General features: G+C 40.6%; 1 protein-coding gene across 3 annotated transcripts in view; it reads left to right on the forward strand.

Moving 5' to 3' along the window:
* Positions 1-24,934, forward strand: part of DNMT3A (DNA methyltransferase 3 alpha) — a 118,349-nt gene that overhangs the window by 34,874 nt on the left and 58,541 nt on the right. For all 3 annotated transcript variants that reach the window (XM_081943956.1, XM_081943958.1, XM_081943957.1), the window contains exons 4-6: positions 14,303-14,561; positions 20,968-21,014; positions 24,000-24,146. In XM_081943956.1, the coding sequence (XP_081800082.1) occupies positions 14,303-14,561; positions 20,968-21,014; positions 24,000-24,146 (453 nt within the window). The remainder of the gene's footprint in view (positions 1-14,302; positions 14,562-20,967; positions 21,015-23,999; positions 24,147-24,934) is intronic.

Here is a 24,934-nt window from a genome sequence, read left to right on the forward strand (position 1 = left end):
GGGAGATTGCTATGGACATTGCAGGGAGGAAAGCAAGGTCGCTGCAAGGCTTGGAAAGGACGAGGAGGAGAGCTGGATGACAGCCAGACTGCTGTCTCTCTGCTGCCAGAGGCAGAGACTGGAATGGATGCATCTGCTTGGCTGGATCCCAAATTGTATTTAAAGGGCGAGCATGAAAATGTTTGGGAGGCCATATGTGAAGCAGGTGAGGTATCCAGAATGGCCTGCCCTATTTCACATTCTTACATAGAACCATCCGATATAAAGGGTAAGTGAAGGGAAGTCTTGTGATTGGCAAAGAACCTGATGCTTTTGGCACAGACTCCAACATTCTAATGTTACACATTTTCATTTTTCAAGAATCTGGGTTCCAACACTTTCACAGAGTGAGTTTGGTGTAATGGTTAAGGCATCAGGCTAGAAACCAGGAAACCGTGAGTTTTAGTCCCACTTTAGACACAAAGCTGACTGGCCGATCTTGGACCAGTCACTCCTTCTCAGCCCTAAGAAGGAGGCAATGGTAAATAACTTCTGAAAAATCTTGCTAAGAAACTGCAGGGACTTGTCCAGGGAGTTGGCAGGAGTCAAAATTGACTCAAAAGGATCTTTAAAAAAAAACACCTTACTCCCACAACAAACTAAAGAGCATGGCAGCAATATGTGTGCTTATCACCATAGCACAGGGGGGCACCTGTGGTTTGGGAATGTTGTTGATAAAATAGGAAAATAATTCAATAAAAAGTTAAGTAAATCACATGTGTTGTTAGAAACTTAACACTATATGAAAGTGGGAATTTATTTGCTAGATAAAATTATTTAAATGTTGAGAAGTATGGGGAGATTTCAGCTGCCAGACGTTTAAAGGATGGGTGGAAAATATTTACCCCAGGGGACAAGATGGGATTGCCTCCACTCTCATTGTCTCCAACTAGAACTTGAGGAATCTGGAAGTATAATACTATGATTTGCAGATAAATCATTTACCGGCAAATAAATCCGGCCCGTAGCTGATGTGCTAAAGAGAGAGGGTAAAGCCAAAGAAATCAGCTAATCGTCTTTATTTCTGCAATTCAGATGTCTTATCAAAACAGTTCCCTTTGGTGGTGACTTGGAATAGATGCAGTAGGAGGGACAGGGACCATAATGGGGCAACAAATTTCATCCCAGTATAATTTTCTGCCAACTCAAGAATGGCTGGAGAGCACTTCTAATTTAACAGTGGGGAAAAGTTCTAACCTTGGCTCAGATTTCTCTGTCCAGCAGAAACAGGGGCATCAGCTGTCTCTGCAGGCTGGCAGGCACAGATACTTGAAAAATTGGCAGTGTAGAACTAACTCACTAGTAACTGTTGAAGATCTTTTGAGCTTGAGGATAAGTCACTTTTCTGCAGCTTCAACTTGATCATTGGAAATGGCCCTTTCATTGCCTCTTCTTGCTGCCCTTACGTTGGCTAACTTTCGGCTGTATTGCTCCAACTTTTAGACAGCTTCTTGGCCTACCAAGCCTCAGTCACTTGATCTTCTGTATCCTACCCAAGCAAAAAGTGGAGTCAGTAGCAACCAAAGTAACATAGACCATGTCTAGGCTACAGCTGGTAAACATTCACGTGGCCTATTCACTTTTACCACCCCTAGACAGAGCTAGATTATAGCACACAATCTCTGATATCTCTGTGGTACCAAAGTTTACATTGGGGGGGGGGGGGGAATGACGGTTAAATCAGTTACTGTTATTGCATTTATATGGCCTTGAACTACCCATCTTCCAGCTGTGCAAGAACATGGGCTGGTAAATTTCTATGGATATTTCCTCAAGTTCCATTTTAATAAATGTTCAGTATTGCGCCTTTCCATTTGGAAATGGGGATAACATTGCTCTACAGTTATACAAATTGTTAAAAGATAGCAGGAGTTTTCCTCCTATTAATAGCAAGTACCTGTGCTTCATTATTTGAATAATGTTCAGGTAGTCCTCAACTTACAACCATTGATTTTTAGTGATCGTTCAAAGTTACAAAGGCACTGGAAAATGTGATTGATCACTGTTTTTCAAAGGTACGTCCATTGCCGCTTCCTCATGCTCATGTGATCAAGATTCAGATGCTTAACAACTGGTTCATATTTATGACCATTGCTGTGTCCCCGGGGTCGTGTGATCATCTTTTGGAAACCTTCCAACAAGCAAAGTCAATGGGCAAGCCTGATTCCCTTAACAACTGGGTTACTAACTTATCAGCTGCAATGTTTCACTTAACAATGGTGGCAAGAAAGGTTGTAAGGTTCACTTAACAAATATCTCCCGTAAACAATAGAAATTTTGGGCTCAATTGTAGTCTTAAGTAGAGGACTACCATTGTAGGCATAACGGGGGATTCTTTGCAAGAGTTGATCCCTATTTCTAAGATGGAAGTGGTTGGGCTTTTTACCTCATCCGGGAACTGCACAATTTATGATATACCAAACCGGATAAACTGCAAGAGACCTGTTTTGTGATATCTTGGGGTTCATCTGCTATCGTGTTACCCATGATTTTTGAAGTTATAGACCAGTGGCAGGAAAAGAAAGACTTATTGCCCCTCAAATGAGCCACTTGTGTTTGGCCAAAGACCTGTGTTCATCTTGCTCTATCATATGATATGGACCCAAGCCTTCGCCTTCAAAAACACTGATGCAGTCCAATAAAAAAAGAGAAAAAAAATCATCTAATTGTAACTTTCAGAGCAAACTGGTTAATCATGCAAAGGGGAGCAAGATTTGTGGAGTTGATCCAGGATCAAGTTTACATTCTCATAAATGGCAGCCATGTAAACAGTAATCCTTGACTTATGTTCGCAATTGAGCCCAATATTTCTGTTGCTAAGCAAGACATTTAAGTGAATTGTGCCCCCTCCCCCATTATGGCCTCCCCCCCGTTTTTTATGCAAGTAACTACCGTTATTAAGCGAATCATGCAATCGTTAAGCAAATCTAGCTTCCCCGATTGACTTTGCTTGTCAGAAGCTCCCTAAGGAAGATTTCAAATGACATTCCCAGGACTTCAGGATGCTGCAGCCATCATAAATAAATGCCAGTTGCCAAACGCCCAGAGTTTGATTACGTGACTGTGTGGATGCTACAACAGTCATAGGTGTGAGAACTGGTCATAAGTCACTTGTCTCAGTGCCATTGTAACTTTGAATGGTCATTAAATGAATGGTTGTAAGTTGAGGACTACCTGTAGTCCATTGACTTCACAAGTATGGATTGATGGGTTTCTCCCACTCAGCTCATTTGCAAAATAGAAGTGTTATATCTTGTTTTTAAAGTTTAACTATTGGCTCATAGGAAGGCAGATTTAGAGATGAACTTCAGCTTGCCTGCATTTATTGAGTCACTGTGAATCCATCTGTGCTTTCTGAAATTTATTTTAGTCCTTCCTCTATTCATCACCTACAGAATTGCACACATGGGAGTGATTCTCTTCCCTCTCAGTCAACATATGTTTCATGTCTCTTCCCTGTTTGAAAACGCCTCTTTGGTCAGTGTTAAAAGTCACCCCACCACATCCATCCTTATTTTTCCATAAACTCTAAAAGTATCTACTGGGACAATTTCACTTCACACCTTGTGGTTAACTTCACACAACATGCCAAACCTGGGTTTACAAAGCAAGTTGCTCTGCTCATTTCAGCTGCTATGCCTAAACAAAATGATTGCGGTAACAATGTCCAGATCCCTATAATACACTGAAACGCAACGGGTAGCCGATTTTAGCTTACTACCTGAGTTGAAATTCTTGGTGCTTTTGTGATTCACAGTTCCTGGTTTATAAAATAAGAAGAACAATAGCAAAATGTTTTTGATTTTAAGGCCATCCACCATTAAAGTTGAGCTTTGGTTTGGATGTTATCTGTGCTGCAGGGCAGTTTTGAAGTTCTTCTGGGGCCTGTGTGTTTTGGGGCTTGCGTGTTTCAGTTTCTGAGGAAGTGTGTCTTCGATACTGAGGGGGCAGGACAGGAAACTTGCACTGCTAGGAGCTGGTGTGGTGGCGTGCAGAACCTTTTCCTTCTGGCTGGAGGGAGAAACCCCAAGAGCTGCTGCCGGGTAAGGTACACTGACAGCCTTCTTGAGTTTGTGGAGGTTTCATTCTCAGATTAAATAAGGCGCACTAGCAAGATTCTAAAAGATCACAAGGGAAAAAATGACCTTGCACCCACTCATTTGTCACTAGAGCAAGGCACAAGGTTTTATTAATATATAGCTTTCTTTTCGTTCAGGAGCTGCAGGTAGCAGACAAGCCTCTCTTCTCTTATTTTCCCTTTGGCAAGACTGTGAGGGAGGTTGAATTAAAAGAATGACCGGCCCAAAGTGACAATAGCTGAAGTTGGCCTAGAATTCGGGACTGCCAGATTTTTCTCCATCACCTTAGTCTACATTGATTCTCCTGGGCCCTGTGCAGTTGCATTGTGTTGGGAATAGGAAAATCTTTGGGCTCAGCTAGAGTAGCTTCACAAAAAGCTTAAGGCTACAAGCAGTTGTAGTGCAGCTGAGTAGAACAGGATTGGTGAAAAAAATACTGCTTAATACTATTAAGTAGTAATAAGGACACAGGACATGGAGCTGCCACCATGACTGTACAAGTTGCTTATGGATCATAGCCAGCTTCTTAGGTCTAGTTCCAGAACTGCCCCCCTCTGCTAGATCTAGGTGAAAACCTGAGAGACCCATTTGGGCCTCCATGTGTGCCTAGCAGTAATCAAATACAAGTCCGTCTTCCCTATTGCTGTCCCTTCATTATGTGGATAAAAGCTGACTTGCATAGGCAGGGTCATATTCCTAGCCTTAGCAAGTATGTTGGTCTCACAATTGTACCACAGCCTGAATTAGAGTAGAAGGCAGACATCTGCAGCCTAGTTGTTACTCCTTGCTTTGATAAGTATGCAGAGGTTTAGAAAGAAAGAGAACAGAAGAGGAACATCTTTAATCATCATCTGTTCCTATCTGAGTAGTGTGATAAATAATCTTTGCAGCAATTCTTCAAGGAAGCCTTAGTGCTTGTTAAGGTGAGCTTCAATTTATCCTCGATCACTACCAGTTGAAACTGATGGGATTGGTAGAGTGCTGTTCTATTCTTCAGATATTGCCACTCAAGGCCCAGAGAGCCCAGTGTGAATGCATGAACTTGCTTGTTTGCTATTGTGAACACGAAATGTTGCACCGGGTATACATTTGAAGTCCTTTATGACTGTGTGTCAGCTTCTTTCAGCATTGTTCCCCCTTCCTGTAAAAGGGGTAGATGATATATAGATGGGAAGGGGAACAGTTGTTGTCAGGCAATTTGCAGTGGTCATAATATCCAAAATCCTTTTGTGGTCTCTCCCTCTCCCTAAGCCACCATACTTGGGGCAAGGCCTGCATTTCTCTCTAGAAGAATATGCTTTTTCAGGCCTTAGTTTTACTTCTGTTTATCTCATTAGAGTGATGGAGAGAGCAGGGGAAATTCCCTTGCAAGGTCTCTGTAAGCTCTGGTGAGTGGTGTTGTATAGATGCCATTAATAGGTGCATGTTGGGAATTCACCACCTCAGTCTCTACTACTTTGTCCACATGAATATGCTTAAATATCTGTGGTGCAATTATTGCTTCTTAATAGTCAGACTTAGTGTTGCTTCTCCTCCTCACAAAGGTAGGATAAGATTGCTAAGAACATTTTAACATAGCCTTAAGGTAGAACCCATGAAGGTGATTGAAGCTCAGTGTGGCCTGATTATTTGGGATGCCTTGGATCAGGCCTGTCAAACTGGCAGCCCATGGGCCGGATACGTCACGTGCAGGCCACGCCCACTTCGGCTCCACAAAGGCAAAAAACGTTGTGATACGTCACAATACATCACGTGACGCGATCAAGTTTGACACCTGATGAAATAGACATGATTTTTGAAAATATTAGCTCAGCCACCTGTGTTGTACCCAGGTGTCTCCTGGTTAGCTAAGGTTCCCTTGGAGATGTCATGTTGTCTGATCTTGACAGTGGTGAATTTATTCTTGAGAGAGGGGTGGTAGTTCCACCACTGTTTTAGAGGCATTTAGTTATCCCTCCCTCAAAAAGCCATTGCTCAAGGCATTGCTTTTGGATAACTATCATTGTATAACTGGTGGCTGTTCAACAGTTCCAGGAAATCCCATAGGAAGTAGATTATTTGGTTCCTTTTCAGTCCAGTTTCAGACCTAGACATGAGACTGGAACAGCATTAACTATATTTGTGGATGGTGGAAGAAGCTGGAGGTTGTGTATGCAGCCTAACTTTTAATCTGTCATTGGTTTCTGATATCATCAATTATGGTATCCTTCTAGCCTGGTTCCAGGGATTAGGAGGTATATTTTTATGCTGCTGGTTCTCCTTTCTCTGGGGCTGGTTCTAATCAGTTTTGTGGTGTGGTGTGGTGTGGTAGGAAGATCCTTCAGGGCTTGATGTTCTCACCATTTCTGTTTATCATCTACAAGAAGCCATTGGATCAAGTCATCTGATGTCATGGGTGAGATATCTTCAGTATGCTGATGATATGCAGTTTTACATCATTGCCCCAGGTTAAGTAATGCTGTAGAGGTTCTTTCTCTAGGGGGGTTCTTTCTCTAGGAGGTTCTTGCCTAGATGGGCAAGAACAGACTTCAGCTCAACCCTTGCAAGATTGAGTGTCTCTGGGTTTTGGATCCCATGGATCCAGGATTTTTTCATCTTTGGTTTTGGAGAGGATTGCCCCACTGTATAAGTTGAAGATCCTCCTGAACTCATAATTCCAATTCTAAAAGCAGCTGGCACATGTGGCCAGGAGGAATGTTTTTACAATTTTGTTTTGTGCACTACTTGCACCCTTTTGTGGACCAGAAAAAACTGCTTGCAATCACTTACGCTTCACCTCCCAAGTGGAGTAGTGCAACACACTTTACGTAGAACTACCCTTGAAGACCATCCAGATGCTGTGGCTGTCCAGAATGCAGCAACACGAGGGATTACAGGCACAGTTTGATACACCCATGTTATCCTTCTGCTCTGTAAAACAGTGCTGTCTCTTAATGTGCTTCCAGGTGGAATTCAAGGTGCTGATTGTCACATACAAAGCCCTTCATGTCATGGGACTGAGTTATTTGTAGGATTGCCTGTTGTTAATTGTTTCTATCCATCCTACTAGATCTGACAAGAAGGGCACATTCCAGGTCCCTTCAATTAAAGGCTATTAACGTTTGGGACTTCAGAAGCATGCCTTCAAGTGACTGCCCTCTGGACTACCATAGCCCCTGAGATTAGATTGTCCCTGACCTGACCGGACTTTTGTAAAGCTTTGAAGACCTTGATATGCATCAGGACCTGGGGGTACAGAGGATAGATGGCTCATTTAGAAGTCTTTATTGATTGTTTTGTCTGGGTTTTTCCTTGGTGACCATTGTAGTTTTTAAACTCTTTGTTAATATTGTTTTAATGGTTGTTAGCCACCCATCTTGCATTAGCAAGATGGATGGCTGTATACATTGATCAGATAGATGGATGGATAATAGAATGTAAAGTTGGAGATTATTATGGTATCTCTGAAGACACAGGTTGTTTTCTTTACTCTCAAATGATAACAATTTGTGAACATGTTGTGAAACTCCTCTTTCTCATATCAGGAAAAATGGTAACAGCCATGTGCAGATGGGCAGATATTACTTAATGAGCTCACTGGTTAACAATTGTTAAGAGTTTATCACCCTTCATATTGTTAGAACATGGGCGAAATAACTGTTAGCCAAGGAACCTCTTTCAGTGTTTGTAATGGGTTGTGTTGTGTTGGAGAGGATATGTTACATATCCTAGACATCTCCTTCCCATTACACTAAATTTAAGATAACAACAGGGAAAGGAAATGAGGGCAAGACAGCTTCAAAAGAATGGAAGTTATTCGACGATACTGGAAGCCTGTCCAAAAGACAAAGAAGAGCATTTTCTTATACAGTCATAGAATTGTAGAATGTGGGACTTTCCCCACTTGTTCCTAATCATAGTGTGAGCAAGTCCCAGTAACTTCTTTTTCCTACTGTCTGTTCATGAAGTTGCATTCCTTTCATCTTTAACCCGAGGCAGCTTAAAATTGGTTCTTTTGATTTTTAAGGTGCAGTTTTCTTCTTTAAGCAGGCATCAAGCTATGGCAGTTTTGCCTTGGTTGTTATCTAAGGTATTTTACTAGCCATTTAATCAGTATCACAGAGAAATAACACCTAGGGTTGAGATCAGCTTGGTTTGCCCCCTTCAATGTGTTTTCTGCCTCTGGCACCTATGCACTGTCTTCTAGGGCTTTTCTGCACTGGGAAATGGGAGAAGCCAATTATTTCAACTCTTGCTTTCCCCCTGCATCCATTAAATTGTTGAGCTGATCCCCAGCACAAAGGCTTAGATCAGCCTAAAGGACCATTAGATCAGTGGTATCATAAGATGGCTTTGAGAAAGAGCTCTTGGAATGGGGTGAATTACACATTGAGCCTAACTCCAATCTCTATAGAAATCCAAATGAAAGCATTCCTAAAAAATGACGTTTCTGTCTCTCCAATCAATGGATGCTCCCACCTCTGTACGGAACTGTTTCCACCACTGAATTGCTTTTATAATTAGAAAATTCTCTGTACTAGGCAACAACAATCTGCCTTCCTCTTGTAATTGAAGATAATTATTCCATGCTCTGCACTCTGTGCTAATATCCTTTATGATACTCTTTAAGGCACTTAAATGTGGTCATTTTCCACAGCAGATCTATCCTCAGCAATTGTTTCATAAGGCTAATCATACTTGCTTCTAGGGATTTATAAAGCTTTCTGTGCAAAACCCATTCCAGTCATTAAACTGCTGGTTTTGGAAGGACCATGCCCAGACCAAAATGCTCATGTTTTCAGCCTGGATATACATATGAAATATAATGGGATTGTTTTGACCTGTTTGTCCTGGATATGAATCAGAATGTTGTTTCTTGAGTGGTGGAGATAATGAGAAAAATCTAAAGACATTGTCAATGCTCAAAGGGTGCTGGGATTATTGGTTGTGGCAATTCTGGTGTGAAAGGGAAGAGGGCAATGGAATATATCATACTTGGAAGGAAAGTTGTTGGTAAAATTGGTGCCATATGCAATAATGGTAGCTGCTGAGTGGAAGAAGACAAAATGGAGATGCTACATTGCAGCATCTGTTCTACCAGCCCCCCAAAATTACTCAAGGATCTGTGGAAACAAATCTGGAACAGAAGAACAAGTATACATGATTTCATTTCTTCCAAACTGTCTCTGATTTTTCTGATGCATCTAAAAATCAATTATCAGGCTTCGTATTAGGTAAGCATTTTTAAAATCTTTGTTCTTCACACCCATGCAGACTCAAGAAGGTTAGATAAGTAAGTATAAGTATAATCTTTGTTGTCATTAAATACAACAAGATTGGTTAAGTAAGATAAGTAAATTAGTTGCTGAAAATTAGAGAGTCATACATACAAGAGGTTCTCAGTCTAATTTAGTAATCCTGCCCAATGTATATGTTACTGAATATGCATGTATATACACGTTTATTCCTTTGAGTCAGTTTTGACTCTGGCAACTCCATGGAGGAATCCATGCAGTTTTCTTGGCAACTTTTGAGATTTGCTTCTTGGGTCTTTTCCCATTTTTTTGAGTCAGTGGAAATGTAGCTGTTCATTTACTAACCTTGAAGCATTTTGCCATCTGTCCCTTTCCTCCTCACCACGTCACCTTTCACGTATCTTTTCAGCCAGTTAAGAGTCTTTCATCCTATACCAATGGATTTTATTTCTTTTTTCCCTATTTGAATAACATAGTAGGCGTGAGCTTAAATTGACTCCATAGGATGGTAGAGGACAGGAAGGCCTGGAGGAACGTTGTCCATGGGGTGGCAATGGGTCGGACATGACTTCACAGCTAACAACAACAACAACAGCAATATTTATTTCTGTTAAATTTCATCATTATTTTCAGTCGCTCTCCCTGACGTAACACATTTTTGAATTATGTTTGTGTTCAAGAGTATTACCTCTATCCTAGCCATATCTGTGTCATCTGCAGATTTGATATACGTTCTCTCTACCTCTTTATTCAAGATTAATGTGCATGTTGAAGATTACAAGTTTGAGGATCAAACACTATTGCACCCATCTTGACACCTCTCTCCAGTGTGATGAAAAGTGAATTGGACCTCTTTGAGTATGGTTTTCATGCCCACTGGGGAATCACCAAATAGCTATGCCATCCAACTCATACTAGCTTGCAGATCAGAAAGTCATGGAATATTTGTGACATGCTTTGCTGAAATCTCTACAGCATTCTCATGATCTCCTAAGGAAGTTATCTAGTCAAGAAAGGACAAGGTTAATCTGGACAAATCCATGCTAACATTCTGTGATCATCACATTGTTTTCAGGGTACTTAAATCAAATTGCACTAGAATTTTCTTGAGAATTGATATCACAGATGTTTCTTAATTGGGGGGCTATCTAACAAGTTGGATTTTGCTCTTCGCTATTGTTAGGTGGGGGGCATATCCTCTTTGAAAGGACAGAGTCAAAATAAAAAAATGTAGTAGTACTGCTTTATTACCATTTATCAAAAGGATATCTAATGAGCTGCAGTGGCGCAGTGCAATACTGCAAGCTACTTCTGCTGATCACTGGCTGTCAGTAGTTTGGCAGATCGAATCTCACCAGGCTCAAGGTTGACTCAGCCTTCCATCCTTCCGAGATTGGATTCTGGAATGACCTCCCCCCACGACATTAGGACAACCTCCTGGCAAATGTATTAACTGGTTATTTTAGGGGTATTGTTTTTAACTTATTGTGTGTGTTTTAGGGGTTCAAAATCCTATATTTATATATATTGCTTTGTACAGTTCTTTTAATTCCATTTTTAACCTCCTCCATTCCAACTGTACATATTCAATTTTTATTGTATTTTGATGTATTTTGCATGGACTGTACACCGCCCCGAGTCCCTTTTTGGGAGAGGGGGCGGTCTAGAAGCATGAATAATAAATAAATAAATAAATAAATAAACAACCGATCTCCGCTCCTTCCGCACGAAACTCAAGACCCACCTGTTCCAACTAGCCGGCCTGGCCTGAATTATAGCTATTCTAATCCCTCTGGATAAAATTTTAAATTAGGTTTGACTTTGGGTGTTTTAATTGTTTTTTAATTGCTTTTTGCTGTTTTTAATTAATTGATTATTTATTTATTATGTGTTGTATAATGCTTTTTGTATATCTCCTCCTTGTTATTTATTTGTTACGTAGTAAATTGTACGCCGCCCCGAGTCCCTTGGTGGAGAGGGTGCGGCATATAAAATGGATTAATAAATAAATAAATAAATTGGTAAAATGAGGACCCAGATTGTTGGGGGCAAAATACTGACTCTGTAAGAGAGGGCTGTAAAACACTATGAAGTGGTATATAAATCTAAGTGCTATTGCTAAAGGAATGCCATATAAAGGAGACTGTTTTTTTCTGTTATCTTAGAGGATAAAACCAGAACCAATGGATTGAAACAAATGAATAATAGATTGTTAGCCCTCCTGGGTAAACCAGACAAGAAGCACAACTAGATGAACTAAATCTTCTTTCTAGTAAGGCTACATTAACAAAATCTTGCAAAACTGAAGGTACAACTTGTTATCACTATTTTAACTGTCTAATCAATTAGGGTGGACCCTTCTGGCCATTAAGCAATTGTGAGATCCTCCCTCTCTTGCCTGATCATTTCCTAGGCCCTCAAAGTCATTCTATTACATACTTTCAGGTTAGATATTAGGAAAAACCTCCTAACTGTGAGAAATATCAACCATTTGATACATGTCATGATGTCTTTCCCTTCACTGGTGGTATTCAAGAAGTGAATGGCTAGCCCTCTATCCCAAAATATTAAGCAAGGGGTTAGAGTAGATGAATGTACCTTCTAATTCATAGAATCCTATTTTAATTCCTATCTAGTGGTTAAGGCAGGGGTGTCCAAACTTGGGAACTTTAAGACTTGTGGACTTCAACTCCCAGAATTCCCTAGCCAGCCATGCTGGCTGGGGAATTCTGGGAGTTGAAGTCCACAAGTCTTAAAGTTCCCAAGTTTGGACACCCCTGGGTTAAGGCATCAGGCAAGAACCAGGGGGCCATGACTCTAACTCTAACCCTTATAGGGTTTTTGTTGTGGGTAAATAGGTGGAAGAAGGAGTATTAGCTGCGTACCGATTTGAAATAAAGGTGGATTTAAATATTGCCATTTCTGCCAAGATTATCTAATAGAGTAGCCATATATTCCTTCATCTCCGGAAGCCTAATAGCTTAGCAGTTATCCAGTGAATGGGAAGAAGAAAGAGAAGTCCTCCAGGAAGGCATTGGGGCTGATGCAGAATGACAGTGTGCAAGTGATGTTTGTGCAAGGTGAATCTGTGACTAGCAGCAGGAAAATGTGATTCTGAGATGATCAGAATCATTTGGCCTCAGCAAAGATGATTGAGAGAAGGCAGCAGCCCATGGAGCTATTGCAGAAATAAGTGTCGTATAAGTGGGGAATTCCATTTGGCTCTTGACACCAAGCAACTACCTCAGTAACACCAAACGGCTCATTTCCTCATAAGATCTAGTTTAGATCCAAAGGAAAACAAATTTAAGAGAAAAAAAACAAATGGTTAGTGATAAAAAGAGTTGTCAAAGCATCCTCTAAGAATAACACTTCTTAACATGTCCATTTCCTTTCTTTTTTCCAATGGTCGTGTTCAAATAGGAAGCAATGCCTTTGGACTGTCAAGGCACTGCAATGTCTGCACCTTGCCAAATCCCATTCCTCTCTTAATTTCAATGGATCTAGACTGAATTCTTCCTTCCATAATAATGCAGGAACTACCGTACTTCTTGTTTTTGCCCATTAAGGGCTTAAACTGGGCCTATTTAGTTTAAAGACTGCTGAGACCTCTTACTTCTAAGCGATGAAGGGTTTTTTGCAATGTTTCAGAACCAACGGCAATAACACAGGAAAAGTCCTTAAGTTTTATCCCTCGCTCATTAATTTATGAAATGTGGGCATTCCTCGTCATTATTCTCCATTAAGATAAACAAGCATAAAATATCCATTTTTAAAAAAAATATTTGGTAGTGGTTGCTGAAAGGAAATCTCTGTAGAGGTGGTCCTCAATTTACGACCACAACTGAGCCCAAAATTTATGTTGCTAAGCGAGACACGTTAAGTGAATTTTGCCCCATTTTACAACTTTTCTTGTCACCATTGCTAAGTGGATCACGGCAGTTGTTAAGTGAGTAACACGGTTGTTCAGTGAATCTAGCTTACCCATTGACCTTCGTTCTCAGAAGGTCATAAAAGATGATCACATGACCCCAGGACACTGCAAGTGCCATAATATGAACAAGTTGCCAAGCATCTGAATTTGTGAAGCATGCTTGGGATGATGCAAAGGTTGTAAGGGTGAAAAATGGTCATAAGTCACTTTTTTCCAGTACCGTTGTAACTTCAAACATCCAATAAATGAACTGTTGTAAGTCGAGGACTGCCTGTACTTTAAAATCCTCAAACACACAAAGCGTAGATAACCTCATCATCCAACTTCATTTTTGTGGCTCTGTTTTTCTGAACTGTTTTTAAAAGCGAGCCCTATGCAAGAGCTTAAAAGGGGAATTATCAATGCATGGGATCAAAGCACCTCAGGTTACATAGGGTTGTAGATAATTTATCAGTAAGATTTGATAAAAAGTGATTAAAAATTACTCTTTCTACATATTTTAACCCATGGGAAATCTTTATTCCCTTCAAATGTAATTCAAAATACACCTTGTTTCCATTTATCAATGCAAATTATTTATTGGCAGCACTTTACAGATTATTACAACTTGCTTGCATTTAATCCTTAATGTAATTGCCATATAAATATGCTGTCTCTTTTTCCTGCATTTCTTTCCCTCAGATCTCACAGCTAACAGTATTTTTTTTTCTTATTCTCCTTACATTGTGTGAGTTTATTTGACAACTCAGGATAACATTCCATGCAATTAATGATGGGGGTTTGGTCTGCAAAAGCATATGCTACAGTTTGTTACTCTTTGTGGGGCAAGAAGATTTGTTCTTGTTTAGATGTGAAGCAAATGTTTTCTCATTAGACAGCAGGACTTCCTTCACAGGTATCTGTCAAGGTTTGCCTTCGTTGGGATTTATAGAAGTTTGGTGGCTTCCTTTGTCCTGTTGTGGTCTTTCAACTATTTTTCACACCTTTTTTTCTTTCCTGCTTTTGTCCTTTTGCAGGTGGAGACCAGTGAAATCCCCAAAGACACAGCTTCAGCACCCAAGTGCCCCCCACCTACCCACAACACCAGCCCTATGGAGCAAGTGCCCAATGGAGATGCTGAGATGGGAGCTTCTGAGAATTGCACTCTCACCGATCTGAAGGGCAGGCAGCGAAGCGAAAATGAACCCAGTGGCCCGCCAGAAGGAGAGATGGGAAGGGCCCTGGAAAATGGGCGCTGCACTCCCAAGGACAGTCCTGATCCACCTGCCAGTGAAGGTGAACAGACAGTGTCAGATCAGCCTCTTGTAGCCTGAGCAAGAAAGAGTTTAAGGCAGGGGTGTCAAACTCGGTTTCATTGAGGGCCGCATCACGGTTGTGTTTGAGCTGGGGGCGCGTGGCCAGCTTGATGTCACTCGTGTCGGGGCGTCTGTGGTGACCCAAGTGCTCTGCCAGTGAAAACGGGCTCCAGAGCTCCATTTTCAGCTGTGATGATCTCCTGCCGCCCTCTGCCAGTGAAATCAGAGCTGGGGGAGGGGGGCACATGCAGATCTAAGCACCCCACCCGCAAATTTAAGCACCCCATGGGCTGGATCCGGCCCCTGGGCTTGAGTTTGACACCCCTGGTTTTAAGGTATCAAGGATAACTAAGGAACAGGTAGTCCTCATCTTACGACCACATTGATCCCAAAATTTATGTTGCTAAATGAGAAATTTGCTAAGTGAGTTTTGCTCCATTTTACAACTTTCCTTGCCACATTTCTGAAGTGAATCACTGCCGTTGTTAAATTGTAAAGTGAATCTGGTTTCCTCGTTGACTTTGCTTGTCAGAAGGTTGCAAAAGGGGATCACAAGACCCAGGGACATGGCCACCGTCATAAATGTGAGTCAGTAGCCAAGCATCTGAATTTCTGTCACGTGTCCATGGGGATGCTGCAGCGGTCGTAAGTGTGAAAAATGGTCCTAAGTCACTTTTTCCAGTGCCGTTGTAACTTCGGTCACTAAGCGAATTGTTGTAAATTGAGGACTATCTGAATAGGATTAGTCAAACTCTCACATCCTAGAAACTAAGTGAACAGTGCAGAAGAGGTTTAGGTGAGGCTATCTGTGGCAAAGAAAGAAATGAAATAGACCTGGAGTCTTGTAGATGTGTAGAGTCCTTGGTGATCTCTGAGCTTGGTTGTTTGTTGTGCAGACTAGTGCACTGATAATGTTACCTAGTCTGGTAATAAAACGTCGACAAGCAAACAGCCAAACTCAGAAACCACCAAGGACTTCACAGTTCTACATATATTCTCTTCTCTTGTAGATACGTCACAGAACTATAGCTTGACAATATCCACGTATCTTAAAGCTGGGGAGCATTTTTGTTGTATTTTGTATCTTTTTCTGTCAGTGGTCAAGGATCTGCAACTTGCACAAGACCTTTCCTGCTAGCAGTATTGACTGATAAGGTCTTGAGAAATCACCAAGAAGCCCCCAAAACAATTGTGCAATGTAAAAAGATGTTGCTTTCTTTTTTAAAATAAGATAATGAATGAACAGATCAATATATGTGTGAAGCTTTTAAAAAAAGATAAAGGGAGGCATGCAGTTGCCTTGAAGCAAGGAAAGGGCGGGACTGATTCCTGAGCCAATGTCTGATGTGCAGATATTTACAGGTGTCATTCAAATTAGAAAGCCAGGTTTATCCTGTGCAAAAGAGATTAAATATGAATGCTTGAATTCTTTCTTGCTTAATTGTTCAGGCCAAAAAAGTAGGTCTGACTCAGACATTCTTATAGGAATGAAAGTGTTTTTCTCTTTGTCTGTGATCTCCATTGAAATAAATGCAGGATTGAGTACTGGATTGCCAGTGAGAACCCAAACCAATATTTCTCCTTCTGCTGATGGTGTGTCATCACTCATCCAGGAGCTTCTCTGTCCCATCCTATAGGTTCTCTTGAAAACCCTGTTTCCCTAGCAGAAGTTTCCAATCTAGGTTGCTTCTCTCCTTGATTAGCTTCCAATTGATTAGATTTGTTACAGAGGAACTTAGGAAGAATAAATGGGGGCAAGACAATGAAGGAATAGAAGCGGAGGGAAATAAAAAGCAGACAAAAAACTCCATTGGTCCTGGCAGTGGTGTAGGGAAAATTGTGAAAAGGGGAGGTGTCCCAACAAAAGGAAATAAAAAGCAGACAAAAGTGGGTTTGGAGGTTGTTAGTGGCATAAGGAAAATTGAAGTAGGAGATTATGCCCCAACAAAGAGAAATATAAAATATTCTTTTGACCTGGGGAAAATTGAAGAGAGTGGATGTGTCAAAATAAAGAAAAGGGAGAAGTCAGGAACAGAGAAGTGGGACAAAAGACTTACTAGGAAAAAAACAGATAATTAGAAACTATTATATGGGAAAATATAAGGTTAAGATAAGGGCTTTATTCCTAAACTATGACAATAAAATGGAGTTGCTAACTGGTTGAATATGATAATGGAAAGATAGCTAAATAAAGGTTAAAATATATGGAATATGGATAAATATGAAACTGATATGGGTAAAGCAGAGGTTTGTGATCCAACTTTTTAACATGATAATTAAATTGAGTTGTGAACTGATTGAATATGACAATAGAAGGACAACTAAGCATAGGTCAAAATATGTTTACCACTCATTATTTTATAGAATAGATTTAAGAGAAGTCCATCTCTTCTTTTATACCTCTTAATAAATCCCAAATCCATCCTTGAAGAGGCAGCCCACTTTTTCTCAAGGTGAGGCTACCTGCCAAACAAATCTTGTCTTCTTCTCTCCACTACTCTTCAAACTTTCTAAGAGAATTTGCTTTGTTTTTCCAGTCTGTTTTTTATTGCCTCCCCACTCTTTTTTTGGGTGAGGCTGCCCCCAAAATCCAAGGGACGGCCTTTGTGGATGAGAGCGGCGAATTCCATGTTCCCAGGGAGCTTACGTTTCCTGCTGGCAGGAGGCCTGTAACGGGGAAGGGTCTTCTTGACTGCTGCCCTGCCAAGAGCGTTTGTTGGGAAGGGGCCTCCTTCAAGCTGAGTCTTTGCCAAATGCAAACTCTGAAAGCAGAGGATCCCAAAGGGGGAGAATGTGAGTGGCAGGTCAGAACTACCCAATGATCCCAGAATTGTTTTGGGGTATGCCTCTAGAATGGCTTTCTCCCCTAAAATATTGAGTTCTGGGAAATGAGCCCCAGGCATCCCAGAGTATTCAAAAAACAAATGTGATAAGAAAAGGGAGGAGACTTTCAAAGGATGGGGGAGGGGAGAAGATGGGAGGCACTTCGATGGAGAAAGGATAGTTGTTTGTAAGTTGTGAAACGTGCTGTTAAGATATTTAAAGACATGGCAAAGCTAAAATGACCAAGGGCAGCAAATGTATTGTATTTCAATAAGACAAAAATAACCTAATGTCTAGTTTTAAAAATAAGAAAAAATGAACAACAGTCTTTTATACACACGAATCTTTTAGACATAGGAAAAATAATAAAGCAGGACCGTAGAGTATGGTCAAGGCATTTTGCCAATTGGCTTATTGGCTGCTTATATGTCATCTCAGCAGTGCTTGGCGTGGCTGCATTGCTTAGTCTCCAGAAATTCTTAAGCTCTTGGTGCAATGTTGTTTTATCTGAATAAAGTGAGATTCTCTATGTGGAGCTTGCTGGCCCAAACAGGGTAGAAGTTGTGGCTATAGGGCAGCTTTATTAATTAAAGTAGTTTTTGCATTACTTTGAAAGTGAGACATCTCACAGCAGAGTAAAATAAAGTAAAATAGCATTTAAAATGCATATGTAATAATTCAAAAGCCCAACAAGCTCTTTATTTAAAACTTTAAAAAGAGAGAAGGAACCTCATCACAATCCCCAGTTAAAATGCTGAAGTTCCATCAATTAAAAAGTGTAGCCCCATAGCACAGGACCAGAAAAGTATCTGATTCTGGAATCTAAGAAATTCACATCTGGTGGACATCACGAATTTCCATCCAGATTCAATCTTGATTTCCAGATAATAAAACCATAGAGTTGGAAGGAATCATTAAGTCTTTGCCATTCCCCTGTTTCACCTGCATCTTTTATGCAGCTTTAAATAAGCTATGTGCTTTCTTTGCTCCATGGCTTTTTCCTCCCTTTCTGAGGCCACTCAAGTCTGCTTTCTATTCGGCCCCTTCCTCCCCATAGCCAAAATAGAACCTTGGATGCGGTGGTAGAGGTAAAGGTAAGGGTTCCCCTCGCACATATGTGCTAGTTGTTCCCGATTCTAGGGGGTGGTGCTCATCTCCATTTCAAAGCCGAAGAACCAGCGCTGTCCGAAGACGTCCCCATGGTCATGTGGCCAACATGACTAAACTCCGAAGGCTCACGAAGCGCTGTTACCTTCCCACCAAAGGTGGTTCCTATTTTTTTACTTGCATTTTTACATCCTTTCGAACTGCTAGATTGGCAGAAGCGGGGACAAATAACGGGAGCTCACTCCATTAGGCGGGGCTAGGGAGAACTGTTGACCTTTCTGATTGACAAGCTCAGCGTCTTAGCCACTGAGCATCCGTGTCCGTTTTATGTGTGGCTATACAAGGGATCACAATCTTTCATTTAGCAACCATTCAAAATTACAACTGCTGTAACAACCTGTTGTGGGATGATCTCTTCTGTCAGTTTCACTTTCTTTCAGTGTTCAGTTTCTAACCACATCGTTGATTGACCTTTTCAGTTTTTCTGTTTTTCTCTTTTCCTTCTGCCTATCTGGTCGCTTTTCAAAATGCCTACAAGGTTTTATAGTTTTATAGTTTTCATTGCCTACTTTAGTTACTATGATCTATTTAGTTGCAAGGTGATTATCACTATTTTCTTTCTTTTTTAATCTATATACTACCCAACAAGTCTCATCAGGTGGTGGAACCAAGATTATCTTGTTTGGGCTAAGAAATTAAATAGGCTTGGATGTCTTTAGTATTTGGATAAGAGAATCTCTGGATATCACAGTTGTAGGCTAAAGTACAGAGTAAAAAAAAAAACCCTCAAACAACAGCAATGGCGGTCCCCTTTCACACTGTTGCCATGGAAACTGTGAAATCATTAGCCTTCAGCCTGGACTTTAAGAAGACTTTACCTTGACTTTATTACCCAATGACTAAAATTGCAAATTACTTTATTCTCATAATGTAATACAATAAACTTGAATTAAACTCTTTAAAACACTACTGCAGAATGAAAGCTCACAACCTGAAAAAATATAAAAAAGAACAAGCACAAGTTTCAACCAGGAGTTGGTTCTAGCCGGTGTTACTGCCGGTCTGCTTGGGCAAGCGTGCATGCGAGTTCAGTGGAAATTGTTCTGCACATGCGCTGAACTCCCAAAAAAGATGGCGGCGACTGGAGAACTGATTCGGGGGCGTGGCCAGCCTGGGTCGCTGCCGTTTGTGCGACCCAGGCCAGCATACCACTACTGGTTCAGCCAAACCGTTCCAAACTGGTAGGAGCCCACCTCTGGTTTCAACATAAAAAGACTTGAAAACTTGTGGGACAGAGAATCTTTACTGAGGTGGAAGACAGCCAAGTGGGAATGTCTTCTGGGGAAGATATTCCAGAGCAGGAGCATATCTACTCAAATAGCATGCTAGTTTTCCAGAAAGAGGAGAGTGGAGAGGTGGAAGGACAAAGGAAAACAGTATATGTAGAAAAGAACGATCAATATCTTTCTAATTTCAAAATTATAATCTAGTTTAGCATTCTGTACCCGCTAGGCAAGAATGGGAAATGTTTTCTTAATTGCCTTGCACAGTTTGCTTCCCATACTATCCTTAATTGTTCCAATATCAATTTATATTCCTGCAAGTATGAAGGAACATATTTTTCCTGGAATATTATGCACAGTGCTTAAGGCTCACTTATTAACACACACATAGCCAGAACAGGCTCAGCATACAAATCAAGGCTATTCTTAAAGCCCCAGAAACTCAGAAGGCCCTGATTCTTCCTCACTTTGGTGGTCATATAAACTAGTGACACAGTAAGTGTCTTAAATAGAGTAAGAACTGAGCTTGGCTCTGTTTCATACTAGCTGGCCACCATCTTACATTACCCCAGACACTTTATCTCTGAGAAACAGAAATTGACCATCAGGCTATTGGGGGGAATTTATCATCAAACTTTCCTGAGAGAGCCAGCTTGATGTAGTAGTTAAGGTGCTGGACCTTGGAAATTCCCAGTTCTAGTTGTTTCTTCAACATGAAAGCTGGCTGGGTGACTTTGTCTACTTGCTTAGATTCAAAGAGACAGGAGAACTATGTGCATCACATTGAGCTGTTAAAAAAAAAGATGGGATGTAAACCTAATAATAAATGCAAATAAAGGTTGAACTTTCAAGAAGAAACATTTTAATGCACGTTGTCTTTGCTAAATTGATGTTTTGAGTATATGTGATATGAAAATCTTGGCCAAAGGGAATGGTTGTGTAGACTACAGTACATGTAGCATTGTATTTCAGTGTTAACTCTGAAACTTCGTATCAGTGCCTCTGATGCTCAATGGAGTTGAATGTGCAGGTAGTCCCATATTATCTATCATGTGATATGGCCAAGAAGCCCTGTGTAAAATGCTCTAAGTACATTTGATCCCAATAGAAACCATATGTTTGGCTCTTTGCAGGGCCCCATACTAATTCTATCCTCTCTTTCTGTGTTTTTAGGCAAAGATGACAAGGAAGAAAACCACTACAACTCACTGAAATTGGAGGCAAGTTTTGTGTGAGAATTTCATCGGTTGAGAATAAAGTTATTTCTATTCCCAAGACAGCAATTGTTTTATGGGAAAATAAGCCAGAAATTGAATTGCACATTTATGCAATAGTTATAGAAATTAGCATTCTTTAACTATGTCTGCCCTTAGTGGACATAGATCCCGTAGTGACCCCAGGAGCTCAATTTTGTAGTGTGGTAGTCCCAGTTGCCTACTTAATTCAGTTAAGGAAGGGAAGCTAGGCTCTTCCTGTAAGACATTCTTTTGGTGAAGGCTAAACCATTGTGCTCCAAGTCACTGCTGTTGTTTTAGGAGGTTATAAAACATAAAGATGGCCAAATGGGGAAGGTTCGGGATATTCTTCACGTTTGCTCATATTTATAGGTATCCTCACTCCTGAGTTTGTGCTGTGCAACAGTGAAATCCTGTCAGTATCCAAGGATAGATAAACACAAAAGCCTCACCCTTCCTTTGGCAAATAGAATGCCTTTGTAATACTTCCAGAACGTTCTCTTCGACTTTGAAAGAGAAGGGATGCAGGCAGCTGTTGAGAACAATTTATGTTTCTTTCTTACGTTCATCCATTTTCTGGGTTTGCACAGCAAATTGGACAGAGCCCTTGCAAACAGAGAAAGAGCCCTGTTTTACAGGAAAATGAGGCCCCTTTTCATCAAACAACGTCATAACATGTGCAAACGTCCATCAGAGTTGGGTGGCTATAACACATTTATAAAAAAACAAACTACATTTGTGAAGTATTAATAGATCTGTATCAGTTTCATAGAACTGAAACTTCTGTTTTAAGACAATTGTTTCAGGGGTGGGTAATGCCCCCGGCATTACTGCTGATTCAGTGTGCGCTCTCTTCGTTCACACGCACGCCATTTGCATTTGCACAAAAATAGGTCTGCGTATGTGCAAAATATTAAAAAAAGAAAAAAAATTAAATGTGCGCAATTGCAATTGTTGCACGTGCACAGAACCCAAAATCAAGATGGTCGCCCCATCGAAAAAAATGACCCCCAAAGTAACCATAACCGCAGGTTGTGTATCATGTAATATATTTAACCTGGTTACTGAATTCCATTTTATGGGTATTGACAATCTTTTAGAGCTTGAACACCAACAAAAAGCACATCTTGCAGAAAAGCAGTGATTACATTTTTAACAGATCTGGTTGAGGCCGCTGTGTTCATTCATTCAGTGCTTTCACCACATAAATAATCAATAATCAGGTTGTCTTCAACTTGCAACCACAATCAGTATTTCTATTGCTAAGCAAGGCAAGTTAAGTAAATTGCACGCAATTTTCCCGCCTTTTTTGATGCAGTTGTTACATGAATCAGGCAGTCATTAAGTGAATCCAGTCCCTCCCATTTTGCTTGTTGGAAGCCAGCTGGGAAGGTTGCAAAAGGCTATTTACCTTATTTTTCGGAGTATAAGACGCACTTTTCCCTCAAAAAAGAGGGTGAAAATCTGGGTGCGTCTTATACACTGAATACAGCATTTTTGGCCTACCGGGAACACACACCCCTTGCAAAAATGGACATGTAGAAGGTTTGGGAGGCTTGCAAAGTGCTCCTGAGGGCTGGGGAGGGCAAAAACGAGCAAAAAACGGACCGATTTTTGCTCGTTTTTGTCCCCTCCCATCCCCCAGGAGCACTCTACAAGCCTCCCAAAGCTCTACATGCCCCCCCCCTTTTTTTTTTTGCAAAATTGAAGCGTGCAGAGGGCTTGGGAGGCTAGCAGAATGCAAAAACTGTTTTTTTAAAATTTACTCTTCAAAATCATGGTGCGTCTTATACTCTGGTGCATCTTATAGTCTGAAAAATACAGCATATTACCCCAGGGTGTCATAAACATGCCAATTGCCAAGTGCCTGAATATTGACCATGGGGATGCTGCCATGGCTGTAAGTGCAAGAGCCAATTGTAAATAATTTTTTTCAGTGCCATTGTAGCTTTGAATATCACTGGACAAATGATTGTAATTCAAGGACTACCTGTAATCAATTCTTCAACAAAATCATATTGCTCCTGAAAATGGTAGAAAAGGGTTATTCTGAAGTATCTGCTCCAGACAGGCCAGTAAAAAGGTGCATCTACAGAGCCATTTCTTCTAATCTCAATTCTTCAGAGAACTTGGAATCTTCAGACTTAAACATGATTTGTTCAGAGGCTGCTTTTGCTTCTCCTGCTGCTGAAATATCCAGTTTTTGGGTGCCCACTTAAGGAGCTTACTAAGTTTGCTCCTGTATTTATTCAGAAATGTCAGGCAGAAGAGGGCTGTATGATATTATAAGACTAAATGAGTTACAAATCTAGTCTTCCATTCAGTGCTCTGAGGTCCCATTGAAATGATCAATCACATTTGAAATTTTAATAGAGAAAGAAAGTGATTGCCTAAAATGTTTAAACAACACACTAAATACTAAACCAGGATTAGTAAAGTCAACATAACACAATACTTGTGTTTTTACATCTCACAGAGCCACAAATTAACACCCAACCCATTTAAAATTAGTGCATTGTATAAACACAGCCAAAAATAGGTAAACCCCTTACCTGATCACTTGTTTGCTGTCCTTGATGGAAATCATTACCATAGCTGTTCTTCTTTATACAGAATGAATACAAGTTAAGACTTGATTTATTTCTATCCTTGGATCTCATACTCTGAATTGGAAATCCAAAAACATCAAATGAATGATAGTATGGGAATCTTAGCTTGGCATTTTGGCTTAGTAAAATTAATTATTGGTTCTTTGGACTGTTTAGAGAAGTTTGGCACTGGTAAACAATCCTCAGTAGTAAATAAAGCAAGGCTTTACTCAGAGCTGTATCTTCAGAGTTCACTATGATCATTTGTCATGACCAGTGGAAGCAAAATAGCAGGTGCATCTTTCTTAATTACCCCAAAATATTTTTTTCATATGTCCATGCCTTGAAGTAGCCATTCTTTATATCTCCCTCCTTCTCTTAGGGATCTCGTGGCCGTCTGCGTGGAGGACTGGGTTGTGAGTCCACCCTTCGCCCAAGGCCAGTGCAGCGTCTGACCTTTCAAGCTGGAGATCCCTACTACATCAGCAAGAGGAAGCGGGATGAGTGGCTGGCCAGGTGGAAGAGGGAGGTGAGGAGGCGCATCGGTATACAATACAATGCAATAGCAGAATTGGAAGGGACCTTGGAGGTCTTCTAGTCCAACCCCCTGCCTAGGCAGGAAACCCTATACCGTTTCAGACAAATGACTATCCAACATCTTCTTAAAGACTTCCAGTGTTGGGGCATTCACAACCTCTGGAGGCAAGCTGTTTCACTGATTAATTGTTCTAACTGTCTGTATAAATATCCTTAGCTATGAAGGAAAACCTCCAAATGCCAATTAGATCTTAACTTTTTCCCAGCACCACCTCATGAGAAGTTACTTCTGTTTCATGCTAATGGATATGTATATATATATTTTTGTAATGTTAAAATACAATTATTAGGAGAGTTAGATCTACATAAGGACTTGGTGTTGACCTATGGATAATTTGAGAATGCCAAGGTTCTTCTCCATAGTGGGGGGAGTAGCATCCAGACTGGGGTTGACTTCATCCAGGATTCTCCATGGAAGATTTTTAAAAAATATTTATAACAATGGATTCCAACTGGATGAGACAGGATTATACATCAAACTTTAGAGACTTAAGACTTGTAGACAGTTGCTTCCTCATTGTGTGGCTTGGTGAGTGAAATGGCTGGGTCAGCTGGATGAGATAAGATGACAGCGTAAAGCATCCTTTTCCCTTCATAGGAATTTCCAACAAAAATACATTTTTTCCCTCATATTTCAGTGTATTTATTTATTTATGTGGGGGAAACCACGTTGGTGGTTTAAAGGAGACCAAGCTATAGAGCTAGACTGTAGTGGAAAGC

The sequence above is a fragment of the Natrix helvetica genome (assembly GCF_964273705.1).
Source record: "Natrix helvetica genome assembly, chromosome: 2".
Taxonomy (NCBI): Eukaryota; Metazoa; Chordata; class Lepidosauria; order Squamata; family Natricidae; genus Natrix; species Natrix helvetica.